The sequence below is a fragment of the Anopheles stephensi genome, chromosome X, assembly GCF_013141755.1.
Source record: "Anopheles stephensi strain Indian chromosome X, UCI_ANSTEP_V1.0, whole genome shotgun sequence".
Classification (NCBI taxonomy): domain Eukaryota; kingdom Metazoa; phylum Arthropoda; class Insecta; order Diptera; family Culicidae; genus Anopheles; species Anopheles stephensi.
Window position 1 is genome coordinate 15,511,348 of NC_050201.1, and position 16,902 is coordinate 15,528,249.

Here is a 16,902-nt window from a genome sequence, read left to right on the forward strand (position 1 = left end):
TGACTATTTTGCTACGGGTAAAATCAAGTCACAGAAAGCCAAAAATGGCAGGCCAAGATCTCTCGAGGTTGTAGTGCCAAGAAGAGAAAGGAAAAGTGAGAGAGAGAGACGACTCTGAAGAGAAAGCCGGATGCTGCTGTACTTTCTGGGCATCTTTCAGTATATAACCTCAGCAAAGCTGAAACTCTGATGAATATTCGGTACAGTCTTTAGGTCATCCACATGGACAGAGAAGGCATGGTAGGCTCAAACTGCAATGGAATGCGATGGGATTGCAGACAACGGCGCTAAAGACGGGATCGGTATCGACGGCTTCTAATACAGCCCACGAAAATTTATTGGAGAATCTCTAGATGATAATCTTACTAGAAAAATTCGAGGACTTGAAAGAGATGACTAAACTCGGTCGTTGTGTCTCGTCGTCTTTCAAGAATAGAATAGATATCCCCGCAGAGATTCTACAACTACCGAAATAGCATCAAGAAATTGGAATATAGTTTTGTTCTAGCTCTTGCAGAGAAGCTAGAAATCAAAATTGCTAGGTCATATTTGAAACTTTCTGTAGTAAGCGATGTTGATGGTGGTACTAGCTTAATATTGTTTATTATGAGCTTTCGCTCAATCTCTCTGGAGATAATACTCTGAAGCTCTCGAGCTCGAAGGTCCACGAGAATGGGGAAGATCATCTTCGTCAAACCTTTTGCTGGAATGGTTCCGTTTCTTTCAATTAAAATCATAAGAATCCATTTTTCAGACACACTAAGTAAAGGAAATAAATCGCAACACGGTGTAATTCTTCGCAGAAGAATTTTTTTGGTTTGTATTTTTTTGTTTTTTTTTTTTCATATGCATACACCGATTTTACTAGAGTGTGGTTTCTCACTCTCTGCCCCTTCCGCTGTCGTTTTACACTGACGTTTTACACTGACATGGGGTAAACTGGTAGTGTGCGTGTGTGTGTGTCTCGCGTGTGTTTGTAGAAATGCGCGTATGTGAGATTCGCCTGACGCATCTTCACGCGGCTTTACCAAGGTGTGTATGTCTGTGTGCATGTGTTTTTTTTACTTAATTTGCTTCAAACGTGTTTCCAAAGAGGTGTGTGTGTGTGTGTGTCTCTTTTGTGTTTGTGTGTAAGTATGTTTTTTGTGTATTTGAAACAGTTACGTTTGTTCTTCAGTTAACATTTGATTTTTGCGTTTTGAATAATGGTTTTATGGAGTTCATTGTTATAAAGGCCCTTTCGGGGTTCTATAGCTCAGCACATTACGACCATCATTGATATAAAATTGTTTTTTCTTTTCTTTTACCATTATCGCTTTGCTGCTGCTTTGCTCGCCCAGTTTGACATGTGTTCGCTGTGCAAAAAATTTTTGCATAGAATTTTTTGATTTCATCTCACACCCACACATCCATACAAACACACACACAGTTTTCCATTTAAGTAGTATGAATGTTTGTGTTTTTTTTTGTTAAATATCGCCATTTTTTAATTTTTTGTTCGGGTTTCAAATTGATCAAACGTCTACCCGATTCGGGGCACTACAAATTTTTCATCCATTCTCTCTCGTCGTTTTGGAGCAAAGTTTTAGTTTTTAGGCTGGTTTAGGAAGGAGTTTGAAAGATTGGAAAAATTTTCAGATAGTTTACAGAGTACCGGAGCAAAGGAAAAGCTAAAGGAAGGAGAGAAGTGTTGAAGACGAGTTAGGTTAGGAGTGTTGCGTCGTTCATTTTGAAATATTATTACAGTTGTTTCGTGTCTGTGGCTAATACATTCTTCTTCAACTCCTTCTTACAATGATGCTACTAGTGCCAAAAACTACGATGAAACCAATCGGTATTGGTTGTTTAAATCTTATTTTGATTTTTTGATTAAATTCGCGTGTGTGAGTGCGCGTGTGTACGTATTTAGCCTTTACATATTTATCCATTCGATGTAACCTTTTTCGAGAACAAAATCAGTCGGCAAAATCCTCCTAAGAAAGACACCCGGTAGTGTCTTTGCTAAGCGATTATTACCATGTGCTTTCATTGGATGCTGGCTGGTTTTTTTTTTGGGTTTGGATACACTGAACAGTTAGCTTGATTAGTGGCTGTTTAGACGAATGTTAAGCCGGCACGCCGTACACGCGGGAGCAATGGGATCAGGAAAGCCAACACGTAACACACACCTCTCCTCGGTTGGTTTTAGCACACCTTTCCATTTCACGGGAGTTTGAAGTTGTTGATTAAAAACACATAATTATCGTACCGCACCTGGTACCGGGTTCGTTATTGTTAAACAGTTGTAAACACATTGACACCATCGCACGCTACACACCTCGCTCGCTTATCACGTTCAGTTCGCCATATTTATTCGTTACATTTTTGTTTGGCGCAAAGACGCCGATTTGCTTTATCTATCCGATACGTACCGAGCCATATAAGTTATGGTTTTGTGTTTTTTGTTTTGCATTAACGGTTTGCCTTCTTCCGCATATAGATGAAGTCGCCAGATACTAGGCGCCGATTTGCTAATAGTTAATAGTGATCACAATTTTGGTTCGTTTTGCTTTGTTTTTTGTTTTTGCCCTTTACCCACACGTCAAGTTACGTTACTGCGGTAAGGTAAATTAAATATAAATGTTTTGTTTTTTCGCTTACCAATTTCAAAACATGTTTACCTAGCTCTAGTATAGTTTAAAGATATTTTCATGAGCGGTTTTGTACATGATGTTTATTTTTGTTTCGAAATCAAAATTAGTCCAATCATACGCCAAACCAATTTATATGTATATAAATATATTGTCCTAGATATATTCCAAAACCAAACGCTGTACAGTTCGAGTTTGAAGGTTTTCTTTGTTTTCCTTTCTTACTCCTTTGTTCTCGTATGGCACCAAAGGTTACATTATACCTTTTTATTCACGGGAATGTGATTTTTACGTCATATTAACAGCATTTTAAAAAGATCAATTTTCGTTTATTCTATCTCTCCACCGCTTCACATGTGCTCTGTAGTAATGGAGACGCCTGGTGGCGCACGTGCATAATGGAGACGCCTGGTTCCTCACGTTCACAATGGAGGCGCCTGGTGGCGCATAAAGATCTACGTATATATATTTATATAAAAAAATGCTAACGCCTTATGGCGGTTTTCTAATTCTCTCTCTCCCTCTCGCTCTCTTCTTCAAAGTATTTGTGTGTGCAACACGAAAACACCGACGGGCGGCAATATTTCTGAAGCACATTTAAACTCCATTAACACAGGTAACACCAAACATTAAACATCATTCTGCTTGTAATACGCGATATAAATGCAATATAGTTGAAACCACAGTTTTATTTTGTTTCTTTCGTAGACTGCTTTAAGCAATAAGTCCGTCTCAGGTTCGAGTGAACAAGCTCGCTCACTACTACGGTGGATGTAGACTATTCGTTGCCTTGTGACGTTTCTGCAGTTTTTTCGTGGGTGGGGGGGGGGGAAAGAGTGTTACTTCTCATGAAAGAATAGCAATGAACATTTACATAGTAAAAAAATACGAATTTCCTTACGGATTTTCTTGGTGAAAGCAGCTTCCTTACATACAGTGACAGGTAATAGAATAAAATCAATTGATTTTGAAAATGATTTTATTATTGAATCAATGTAAAATTCGATTATATGCATCTTTTTGATGTTTTTTTTCCATTGGGAATGAAAAATCATTGCAGTAAGTACTTGCCAAATTCAGCCCAACACTATATAGTCAAATGTATAATTTTATACGCAAAAGATAAAGAACAAGGTACATCAAAGTGGTCTATTACTATTGTTAGTCACTGTATCATTTATACTAAAGAAGCATATTTTTTCCTAGCTTTTGAACACTCTTTCAGAGTGTTCAGCAGAGCAGAACTTGGTGTGCTTAAACATCAACAAATAGTGAATGTCCTTGTCCCTGGGGGTACAGTAGGACAAAATCTGTGCAGTATTGAATAAGATTCCTCCTTTTTGCATCCAACCCACTGTCTGGTCGCAATTTAACACACAAATTCTCCTTCCTTTCGGTTTATGCTTTAGCGCCATGTTCTAGAAACTACTTGCCATCAATAGCTCAATGTGTGCCGCGTATAGTGAAGAAAGTTATGGCTGTGTATGTGGTTGTGTTTGTCAGCGAATGCTCAAAACCTCCCCGGAAAAAGGTGATCTGAGTACTGACGGTTGTTCAGACAATTACAAAGAAATTATTAAATTTTGTCCACCTGTTTTATTTTGTTCAGCGACAGTTTTTGTTAAACATAAAAAAATCAAGTTAAAATCAAGGGAAGTGCCGTGTCTCCAATTCGTTGCTATCTTCATCCGAAACGGTAAAGTGCTTTCAAACGATAGCAAGGCTTACTTACACTTTAACTGTTAAATCACATTAAATGCTAGGATGAATTTTTCGCTAACGCACCTAAACTTGAAGCTAACGAAATTAATATTTTACATTCAGTTTTCTAAACAGATTTAGATCAAAGATCTAAAAAACAATTTTAGAGAAATATATGGCAAAAAGAGATAAAACTAGAAAAAGAAAAGAAAAAGTAATAAAGTACTTGAACAGGAAAAAACAGTACTAGGGAGTAGAAAAGGCTCACAAGTTGTACGAAACATGCAAGTTGTGTAGAGGTTCACTGTGAAATTTGTGCATGAGTATATAGTACATAAAAGTAATATTTAAACTAAAACTTAATTACATAAATTGCCATGTATTAAAAATGTGTTTTAAGTTATTATAAATTATTATTCAATAGATTTTTTTATAAATTTTATCGTTTTTTTGTGTCTCTAATAGATTCAACTATATTTTAACTTAATACTGTTACCTACTTTAGTCATATTTAATAGTAAAATAAATCAAACAATTTTGAATTCAAATGTGTCTTAAATAAAACTTTTATAAACTTGCTAAACTGGTTAAAAATGCAATAAGTAGTAGTTTGTAGTACGTATTAAAAAATATACAAAATACTTAATGAAGAAATAGTTAATAATTAATTATTTGAGTTTAAAATTTCATAAAAATTATATCATAACTATTACTACATTTGAGAACGCCAAATAAGAATGATTGAAAAAAATTATTAAACTGACTGTGTGACTTTTAAATTGAAATATTTGGTCCTAACTTCTCATTACACTGTGCACTTCTACATTGGCTAGCGTACAAGTGTACTCCATGCAACTTTTGGGACTTTTTTACTAATTAGACAAAAAATACTAGAATAAAAAAAAGCAATGCAAAATACATGGTAGGAAAATGAGTTGCAACCTACTGGAAAAAATAATATTACAGAATTGTTTAAAAATAAAAAAATAAACCTCAAAACAGCTTAACTTAATAAACCAAAAAACCGAAAACGGTGACAGAAAAAAAAGAAAACAAACAATCAGAGAAAAAAGGGTTCTGCGTACGGCAAAGGACTCGTAAAAATATTAAATTTTTATTCTTTTTGGTAAGACTTTTTTTTGATAATTTCGGCCGATGAATTTCCACTAGAAAATTAAAAAATACAAATATCTGAATTCAGTACAATTAATTGAGAAATTATTGTCACACCTGACGCAGTGAAATGTTTACCTGACAGTGACCGTCTAAATGCTAAAAATGTAAAAAAAGCAGTGTGTTACAGGACAAATATTAACCAACTTAGCTGCTTCTAGCCGCTAGTTTACGGACAGAGCTATTCCCATACTCTAGGTGCCATTTTGCAGCACAAACCAACAAAACAAAATTACATTGGTTCTAGGCGATTAAACATATTGTTTAAAATAATGGGATCTACGATGATGACCGAAGGTTTAATTTTTTCAAAATTTTAACATTGTTTCTATTAAACAGTGCAGCAAACTATATTAGTTTTAAACGAATAACAATAAATTCATCCCTATACGTTTGACATTTAATGTACCATTTTGACAGCTCACTCACTAAGTAGGCCATATTTATTTGTTAAAATAATAATTCTAATACCTTAAAATAAAATTAAAATATAAAAAGTGCATAAAATCTGTATGAGAGTTATAAAATATATTTTTTAAACTTATTATTTATTAAAGATTGTTAATGTTTACATTTCTAGAGCGTCGGTGCAACATGAGCTAATAATGCGATGCTTCAAGAGAAAAACAACAAAAACAAAGATTTTTAATTCTAATTTTTCTCAAATAAATAAAATTAAACGACAATACGGCGTATGACCGTAATAATAAATAAATAAATAAATAAAATTAAATGCTTTTGGCCCTGGCTGGCTTGAATTATACCTTTGGCTGTCAGTTTTTCAGGGGCAATAAGGTCGCAAGTGGATTTGATACACCAAACAAATAAAAGACAATCCACAGCTTTCACGTTGTTATAGCTTGATCTGCACAGTTCTTATAAACATGTAGACACTTGTCCTGCAACCCGAGAAACACGGTACGAGCTTCTATGAAAAAATCACATGCTTTGACGTCCTGTTTTGGCCATTTTGTTTTGCTTTTTTTACAACTTTAGACATATTAGTCATCCGCGCAAAATATAAAAAAGTGAAGCTAACAGCAGGCCTAAATGCTCGTTGACACCGAACGTTGGGCTTCTATTACCTTCGCTTTTCGCACCGAGTGTATCGGGCATCTAACACTTGCAAATACACGCACACACATCCACACACACACAGGGAAATTCCAGCAGGTACGATGCATCCCGCCGATCCTCTGGGTAATTGATAATAATGGGCTGGAAAATTTATCAACAGGAACAGCAGCCTTTTGTGTTCTGCCGTTGTGCGGATAATGTGGCTGTACCGTTGTGGTTGATTTAATTGTGGTTTTCCACGTGTGTGTGTGTGGGGGGGGGGGGGTGAGGGAAGGGAACAGACAACGAACCGTTTTACGAACGATTGCTCCGTACAACAACCGCAATAACCGGGGCCGGGGGACCATCGAAAACGGGTCCCCCAAGTATTGATGGGGGCCCTATTTCAATTACATCCCATTCCCCAATAGAGCGTAAACTGACAGCCCACGGTGTGTTGGTGGATTGAGCCGGCACGTGCCATCATTAGGGTCCAGCATGCACATGCCGGGGAAGTGTGTGTGGTCTGTTTTCGGTCGAACTCCCCGAAACCCGGTCAGGGGGATCTCACATGTAGTTCAAGGGGTTTTTGTTGTTCATACTCGACTCGCATAGAATATAGAACGCGAAGTACATCAGCAAAAACAAAAACCGGGCCACAATCTGCTTAATATTGAACTTATTGTCTTGAATATGCAAGAATTGGGTTTTTTTTATTTTTAAACAGCAACGCATATCTTGCCGAAGGCCGTGCCCTAGGGAATATCCTAGGTATCAGTGAGTCCTCGACGGGGTTTGACAGCTATTGTTAGCACAAAACACATCACCGAGTAATGCAAATTAGAGCAGCTTTTTTTCTATTCAATGGCTGGACTAAAAATGGCGGATCTAAACACTCATAGTTTTGGGGGTCCTGAATATTGCAAGCTCCAAAAACAAAAGCTCTGTATCTGCCGCTTAACTATCAGTAGCTATCGTTAGTGAATCGACTGCGATACAATCACTGTTATCAGCACCGTCCGTCCACTGCACTCAGCATCAGCACTGAGCCCGAACGGTTGGTAATAAGCTGGGCATTTAGTTCGTTGAAAATTACCCACCCATCCTGGGCAAGAAAGGTACACGCGAACTACACACGACCGAAACCAATAAGCTAAACGATGGCAAATATTCAACACCCGTGGCCCGTAATGTTCACAGCACGCTGGCATTTTGCGGACGTTGAGCAAGGTCGGGAACTCCCTGGTCTCTAGCTAGTGGAGATAGCACGTGCGTGTGCGTGCGTGTATATTTGCCAGCGAGAACCACAGTCCGCGTCGGGTGTGGCGTCGTTAACTGACGGTGCCACACCGTCCGTCGATGGTACGGAGAGCGTGAGCCTCGCTCTACGCCACTGGGAATACGACAATTATATGATGCGCGGAGGTCTAGGATCTTCGCCCACGCCAAGGGAGCTGTGCTCCTGTGGTGGGAAATAAATACAATAAGCCACTCACTGTGACAAACATACAGAAGCACACGTACACACACACACACACACACACGCACGAAATGGGGGCGGTACGGGCGTGTCCTTTCCCAAACACTGCTGCGGCTCATATTCGACCGCAGCACAGGGTTAAGGTGTTGGGTGGACCGCTTTGCATCTAGTTAATTTCCAGCAGTTTGACACTGATGGGTAAACTGTTAAACCTGTTAACGTTGCATTGCTACGCCAACTACTGCTTGGAACGGAAGACCATATCACTCGTCCTGTCAGAGGTCGTAGTCTTCCTCGTAGCTAGAACTAAAAAGATATGACCAGCCAGAAGAAAAATAGAGGAGACAGCTCACGAGTTCTAGACAATACAGACGCCAAAGGCGAGAGAGTCCTCAGGAGTTATTCAAACGCAAGAGTTGGAGTATTCCTGTACAGAGGAGACTGCTCACAAGTTCTCCAAAACAGTCCCAGAGAGCGAGTGAGTCCTCAGAAGTTCTTCAGCTCAGAAGCGCTTTAAACTCGGCAGCTGGGATCCTCGTAGTTTTCGTCATAGCGACATTAAGTTGTCAACGGTTCAGACAATGCAGTCCCCAAGAGCGAGCCAGTTCTCAGGAGTCCTTCACACTCGACAGCTTGGGACCCTCGTAGTCTTCCTGTACATAGGATACATTTCAGAAGTTCTCCCAAGTAGTCCCCAAGAGTGAACGAGTGCACCGGAGCTCATCTATAGAGTTGACAACTCAGAAGTTTTCCGAAATAGTCCCTTAGAGCGAGCGAGTCCTCAGGAATTCATCAACTCAGGCTCGACAGCTGAAGTCCTCCATTTTTCCTCCAACCACCATTATACTCGACTGTTTTTGTGAAGTCTTTCTCATATAAAAAAGCTTGTCAGGCAGAAGAAAACTAGAGGAGTTAGCTCAAGAGTTCTCTCCACAATAGTCCCCAAATGCGTCAGCTCGAATCCTCTATTTTTGCTCCAGCCCACCAAACCCATCGGTCATCGGAGCGGTCAGTGGGACGAGATCTAAACGAGTATATCTCGACCAGGGCTACGCTCGGCACCACCGGTACGCAGTGCCAGCTTACCACCCACTCCACCACCGCTCTTGCCCAATTCTCAGACATCGTCCTGGAAGGTGATGCGGTCCCGCGATTTTGTCGAGCTGCGCGTCGAACCACTCGTCGAGTACGTCCGATGGAACCGACGCTCAAGTTCTAGCGATCGGCGGGGTCCAAACGCCTGCGTACGCTCGGTCGCCAACGGGATGGCGGGTAGTTGGTTGCCGGTTGGCAACTGGCTACCTCTCCGGTGCATCGGAGACCGGGCTCGCCTAGGCGACAAACTACCGGCCGCGGCCGGTGGCGTGGGAAGCTGAGCGGAAGGTTGCGGTGGAAGCTGAGCACCACCCGTCTGATATGGCGGTGGCTCCGGAAGGGTAGCTGTCGCGGCCGCTGCAGCAGCTGCTTCAAAATATTCATCAAAGTTGGTAGAAAATTTGAGTTTCGAGTTTTGCCGAACCAGATACTGTTCGTACGTTTTCTCGCGCTGTATCATCTCCTGTATGTCCATGCTCCGTTCACGCTCGAGCTGATCGATGATCTCGAGATCGCGGGACAGCGTGCTGAACGAGCCCTTGCGCGACGAGTACTCGCTCTCGCTGATCGACACGATCGAGGGCGTCGCCTTCAGGATGCCGACCGGTCGTTTGCGGGCGGACGGTTGCGATACGGAGCTGAAAATTTCCGACTCGTCATCGTCGTCCTCACCGGTGCCCGAAGTACCAACACCACCACCGGCAATCGGTTGACCACCGTCCCGATCATCCGGTGTGGATGGGTAGAGTGGGCGTGTTGAGGAGAGATGAGACGAAGCCTGGGTTTGAGCGGAACTACGGCGACGGTACGGTGCTACTAGCGTACTGGTGTTCGCCCGACGCGTACCGACACCGAGCGGATCGTCCACGTACAGTGGGCCTGGATCGGGACCCCGGTCACAGTACGTGCTGGAAGTAATATCCGAACTATTTCCAACGAGGGAACTCACATCGTCCTCATCTTCTGCCTGCGAGAGTTGAGGCGTTTGGCGACTGTGGGTACTGTAACGGCGTGGGTACAGTGGAGCAGTACTACTGGTCCTGCTTACCCGGCTTGCCGTCGACCGGATGGACGAATTGTGAGCGCTTGAGGTGAGCGTCCGGTTAGACTTCACCGAGGGCGTCTTGTGGAAGTTGCTCTCCTCGATGCGTAACGGTGGCGGTAGTTGACGGCGCGGCCGTCCCGTTGACGATTGGCGCGAAATCGTTGTCTCGACCGTGCGGGCACTGTTACCTGCTGGAGATCTGGTAGATTCGCTGTCGATGCTCAAGGAGGTGGTAGCTGTGCCGTTCGGTGCCATCAAGGTCGGTGCCTCGGACTGGAGCGAGGATGCACGAACGCCGGAACGGACGGGCGCTGTGCGACGGGGTGATGGAGAACCGGGCCGAACTTTCGACGCGCTTGATGATTTCTGTGAAGCAACGGACGACTTCGGAGTTGTGGCAGCTGTAGCTTTTACCTGGCTTTGAGCTAACGGTGTACTGCCTATCTCCTCGGTGGACTGCTCCGATCGGGTGTTTGTGTTTCGGCGAGACGACAAACGTAAGTAGCCACGCAAACGTTCCTTGGTTGGTCTAGTACGAAGGAAAAAATTTGATAGACAGAGAGAGAGATAGATAGATAGAGAGAGAGAGAGAGAGAGAGAGAGAGAGAGAATGAGTTAATTACAATAGTATCAGTAGCTAATTGGTACTAGGTACCATACGATATTCTTTAAACCAACTATTCTGATCGGTGTTGGAGCTACTTTAGACAACGAGCAACATCCAGTGCGAGAATGCTTTTGAAAGTTACACTTCGTATAAACCGGCTTCCATACTTGCTTGAAGTATATGGGACAAGAACTAAGGTATGAATCAGCTAAAGATATTAAATTCGATTAAAATGAGCTTTAGGAACGATTTCTGAAACATCTAACCTAACTCCCAACTACACGACTTCCTGAAGACTTCCTAGGCTTGTTGTGAATCAGCATTCACCGGCACTGATTAACATCTTAAGGAAGCTGCGATAACATTCTACCATTGTTTGACGGTTTAAAACCCGGAAGTACACGATTCAAGAGCTATATAGTCTGTTAATGATGATTGAAGGAACTTACAAATAAGGATTGCGGAGATGCACGGAGATGCGCCCTTTGTCGTATACCGAAAGCGATCGGTAGTTATCCAGAATTTGGTAATTATCGAAACGCTTCATTAAAAATTCTTGGGGGATCGCCAAATATTAGTCTCTTCAATATTCTGATGTTCTACAGTAACCCGTTAATGACAACATCTCTCTGCCCAACAATCCCTGAAACAATGTAATGAGATAGCATCCACATTGAAAGCTTCCGGCACGCACAAAAAAAAAAACTACTTCTTGCTTGTGTACTTCCTAGTTCCGACTTCCAATAAATCTTTCCTTCCTGACTCAGGCCTCAAAGTCGGAAACTGCCGACTAACTTCAAAGCTTCCTTGAAGTATAAAAGGACAATTTTTGATGAGTTTAATTTAATCTCTCATTTTCTTTGTTGCCAATTGTTCTACACCCTTGATTGCGTGCCTGCCTGGCGCTACGGGACATTCTTGGCTGTCTTTAGTCACACGTCGGCACCGAAGAGTTGTGGCATTAATTTAGAATTTATCATTTCTCTCGCCTTGGTCAGCTCATTCTCAGAAGCTCTATCCCCAGTGGGAAAACCACACCCTACAATGGGTAGTTATTCTCAGGAAAAGCAGAGCTCATAATTAATGTCCTAAAACCTCTCGGCCGCAGAGTACCACAAAGGTACTTTGGGCATAGCTTTGCCTTAGTAAATTGAAGCATCTGATAAAACTGTGATTTACCATCGCTAAGCTCGCTAAGAACACGTGTTAGGACATTGCCTCCCTAGTTGCAGCAGCATCGGCAGCAGTGTGTTGCGCTCTGTTCGAGTGGCATCAAGCAGATGCTCACATCGAGTGCTGCAAATTGATTTTGACTTCACTAGTATCGACTCCGTGACACCGTTCATTTGTGTGTGTGTGCAGAGCAAGGAAGTTATTTGTCAATTATTCCATCACGATAGGATGGTGAGTGATGCCACACTCGTCGTTCGAAAGCCATCCATTACACTCGAGTTCTGGTAAACTGCCGAGAGAAGTTACAGGAGGCGTAGGAAGCAGGAGTTGGATATTCTCCGGGAGCCGGGGTAAAAAGTCGTCCGATCGAACACCTCTTGAAACCGTTTTCCAATCTTGTGTCAGTCGTGTGCCGCCCTTGGTTCTTTTCCGAGCGTCTGAAGGATCTGTTTATGCGTTGACATCCTAACGAACATGGCCGCGCCATGGGTCCTGATACCCTGCTGTCCCGGAGTTTTGGTCGTCACCGGATGTCGAGAGAGTGCCCTTGTGATTCGTTGATTCGGAAAGGGGAGGGAGGGGGGTGCGAGGGGGTCACAAACTAGCGTTACGGGGAAGGAAGAAAGGAGTAGCAGAATGGTACTTACTTCGAGAGCACCCAGGACGCATACATCCACGGCACGATGATGGTCGGCAGGAAGGCGATCCAGACAAACATTAGAAAGGTGATGTCGTAGTGTGCCTGGTTCTCGTATGTCTCCGCCACCGACATCCTGGCGAGCCTGTGCAAACGAAACGCAACAGAAGAAGAAGAACTTGAAAGGTCGAGAAGATGCTGAAAAGCAATGAATAACTAGGGTAGGTTTACGGGTATCATGCACGCGAGTGTGGCTTGTTTCAAAGCGAAAGGTAAGGTGACGTGTCCTTTGGGCAGAGAAGAATGCTGTGTCTTGTTAGCGAAATTGTCCAATATATCATGTGCCCCGTAGCGATGCTACAAAGAAATTGAACCGCAGTAGGTACGGTGCGGTGCGACGACTGCTTCAACTATTCCCATTCCCAGCTTGTCCCGAGTGTACGGTGGGACTCTCTCTCTCTCTTTTTTTATTGTTGTTTGGTTGTGGCTCTGTCGCAAAATTTGTAAGCGCTTCGTTCGGAGAAAATCTCGCTCGAACGAAGGTTCACCCGTACACGTGGCACAGGTGGTAAAATGTGATATCCGGCAAGGGTCACACCACCGAAGAAGAAGACTGCCTGTCAACGCGTTTTATTCACTTGTTCTATTCACCCGTTGTTACCGTTTCCGGCCGACGATTGTGATGATACGTTTCTTGATCTGGGGTAGAGATGGGCAAAACTAGCAAAAAAGAGGAACTGGTTCCGAACGATTCCAAAAATAAAAATAGGAACAAGCTCCAGAGGGTAGGTGCTAACGAACCTTCAGGAGCTGTCGGAACTGTAGGCACCCTCGGAATTGTTGGAATTGTTCGGAATTACCGGAACTGTTAGAACTGTGGGTGCAGTCGGAATCGCCCGGAATCGTCGAAACTGTCTGTACCATTGAAATCGTCTGGAACTGTGATAACTGCCTGAACTGTCGGAATTGGCGGAAACATCAAAATCGTCCGGAACTACCGGAACCGCCGGTATCGGTAGAACTCTTAGATCATCCAGAAGTGCCGAAACCTTCGTAACCGTCGATACTGACGAAACCTTCAGAACTGTTGAAATTGCTGGGACCCTCTGAATCGTTGGAATCGTCTAATAATACCGTCAGAATCGGCGGAACTATCGGAATCGCTTGGAACTGTCGGAGCTATTGGAGCTGTCGGAATAGTAGGAACCATCGAAATCGGCTGGAATCGTCTGAATTATCCAGAACCGTCGGTACTGCTGGAACCGTCGGAATCGGTGGGATCTTCGGAATCGTCCGCAACTGTCGAAACCGTTCGAAACTGTCGGCGATGGTAGTTTTAATGTTTCCGACGGTTCCAACGCTTCCCGACGGTTCCGGACGAATTCAAACAGTTCCGGGTGGAATCGGCAATTTCTTTTGCCTTAGAATCGGAACTGGCGTCAAATCGGTTTCTAGTTTTCTATCTTTTATTTGCAATATGATTCTAACATGTTTCCTGCAAAAAACACGCAAAAGGGAGCACGGTTTTTGTTTGCAGTTAAATGCAATATGGGGGCGAGGACTACTGAGCTCATGGCTGAGTCGTTCTGATCAACTGCTTTTACCATTTCGCATCTATCTTGGGTATGGCTTCGGGTGGCCGACGCATCACACCCCGCATACTAAAGCGGGATAAATTTATCCATGCTGTCCAGCGCATCGTTTTTAAAATTGCATCCCGCTGCATTTATATTGTGCACAACAAAGACTGCCCAGCTATTTGCAGACAGCGCACCGTTGACGGTCGCTGTCTTTGGCCCCGGGTTGGCTTGTCACTTGGCCGAAGACGGCCCGCCATGATGCGGATAGTGAGGATATATTTTCATTCGTTTGCTGTGCGCTGCAACGATTTGATTGCATTAGCCTCTTTTTAGTATTCCGTTTGAGTGATCCACCTCCGTATGGTTTCTTTGCCGTAAGTGGTTAAATCGGTGATGGGGGTTGCGAAAGTAAGTAATAAACTCGGGATGGATTTCGTTTGGATACTTTTCACAGCGAAATAGAGAAATTGTCGGCAAGGAATGCTTTATGAAGCACGAGGAACAGATTTGCTATTTTTTGAAGACTTTAACTAGTATTTTTGGTTGACATTTTACGGCTAAAATGCTGCTAGTATCTTTATAGAAAATGACAAGCAAATCGTAGTCGAATATCGAAAGAAAAAGATTTCCAAATCTAGTTAAATGTATAATCCTGTCAGCTATCGCGCATACTAAAAGCTCTGTAAAGCATCAAAAACATCTTTAGTTTCTATCGTCCTCTTTGTTTTTGTTCCCACATTGAAGCCGAGCTAGCCCAAGTTGAAGTTTGAAAAGTGTGAATCAGAGATACACCCAAGAGATTAAAACGTAGTCTTTAAACATCAAGAGATTGATGAATGGTCTTATTAGACAGCCTCATGCTTTTTGGGTTATGTTTTCAGCAGGTGGTCAAAAGGGGAACCAACGACAGAAAATTGTTCAATAAAAAAATCCTTATCATAACCTCACTTTTACACCGTTACAAAACGAATCCGCGATCCTGTTTTACTGTCCGTTACCGTAGATGAAATGAACATCTCGAACAGAAAGCTGCTCATGACTCGTGTATAAAAACCTTTATCGTTTAATCTGTCCTCATTACTACAGGGTGATCGGGAAGGATTTGAAATATTTTATTTCATTTGATATTTCTTATATTTATATCGTTTGGTTTAACGCTTTATTGTCATTTGACATATTTATAATAATTTAATTTTTTCTTCCGTAGTTTAAAGTTACGAAGTAAGAATTATGAAAGCAAATAACTTGCATAATGAAGATTCATGTCGGCCATCAAAATAGGAATATCATGACTGCTCTTCAATCCTGTCTGAAACAGTAAAAATAATTTGGCATGAGCGACTTGTATGGATATTCCTCGTGTAATACAGACTAAATATCCTCAAACTCTGATCGTTTTCGGATATTTGTCTTTACAGGCCATGTGTCATGTCTCCATATTTCTTCAAAAAGGGTCTTAGATTAACTTCAGATGGCTGTTCATGGAATTCCTAAACACTGTAGTCATTGCCATAAATAACAAAAATAGCTAATACAAGGTCGTGGGAAGAAAATTTCCCCTCTTCTTCTTCTTCTTCTTCCGTGGCGCTACAACCTCGAAGGGTCTCGGCCTGCCATTTCTGGTTACGCATGGAGAGGCGGGTCTGGAAGGGATTTGGACCCCGGTGTGAGGACCGGCCTCGGCTACCGGACCGCCATAATTCTCCCTCGAAGAAAAGTAAAAAATGGTTGTCTGAAATTTTTTCGCTAGCCCTTATCCTTCCCATATGCATAAGAATATTTTATAATGGTTTTAATAAAATTAAAATAATTTTTGAGATCCTTCCCACGGAGATCGTAGCATCATCTTGGCCAAGGTTCCAAAGCAAGGTTGAAGCTGTGATCGATGCTAATGGTGGCTATTTTGATTGAGTTCTTGTAAATTACTCTACTTGTAACATTGTTCTGCCAATATATTAATTGTAATAGATAAAAAGATAGATTCTTGCCAGGGTCCTGCAGTTTTTGCTTTACAGTGGATATCTCGTTGAAAGAAGAAAAAATGTCTATTTCCGATAGTCCTCGCAGGATGACAATTGAATGGATCCTCCTCAGAGCAGGGCGTCGGTTTTGACCTATATAACATAGATTCCGAAGCATTTTTTCAACTACGCCATCTATGCTCAATCGATATAGCGGAGCTCACCGCAATTTTTTACACCTTATTGATTGTAAGTGCTTGCCCTCCAGATGAATATTTCATTCTTTCCGACAGTTTAAGTGCTGTCGAAGCTCTAAAATCTTTGAAGGCAATTAAGAGCCTAGACTACTTTGTGAAAGAAATTTTAAAGGGCATAAGCTCCTTGTTTGAAAAATCTTTCCGAATATCTCTTGTTTGGTTGCCCACTCATTGCGGTATTCTAGGCAATGAAAGAGCAGATCAATTGGCAAAAAAGGGCGATTGGGAAGGATCTCTTTTTTATAGGCTTATCCTACTGCACGAGCGCAGGCGTGCCCCACAGTCTCTCTGCATGACTCGGTGGCAGAGTATGTGGGACACAAATGAGCTTGGGAGGTCTCTATGTTCGATCACTTCCCAAGTGTCCTTGAAACCCTGGTTCCGAAGCGTTCGTTCATTCGAATGATGTCTTGGCTTAGGTCTAACCATTTCGCATTGGGAGCGCATCTCCAGCGTATAGGACGGGTCGACTCCAAAGCATGTGGTTGCGGTCTCGAATACCATGGC

General features: G+C 42.5%; 1 protein-coding gene across 9 annotated transcripts in view; it reads right to left on the reverse strand.

Moving 5' to 3' along the window:
* Positions 1–796: 796 nt before the first annotated feature.
* LOC118510758 overlaps positions 797–16,902 on the reverse strand; it is an 88,890-nt gene continuing 72,784 nt past the window's right edge. For all 9 annotated transcript variants that reach the window (XM_036053063.1, XM_036053052.1, XM_036053042.1 and 6 more), the window contains 2 exons: positions 12,608–12,742; positions 797–10,709 (listed from right to left, as the gene is read on the reverse strand). In XM_036053063.1, the coding sequence (XP_035908956.1) occupies positions 9,158–10,709; positions 12,608–12,742 (1,687 nt within the window). In that variant the 3' untranslated portion in view covers positions 797–9,157. The remainder of the gene's footprint in view (positions 10,710–12,607; positions 12,743–16,902) is intronic.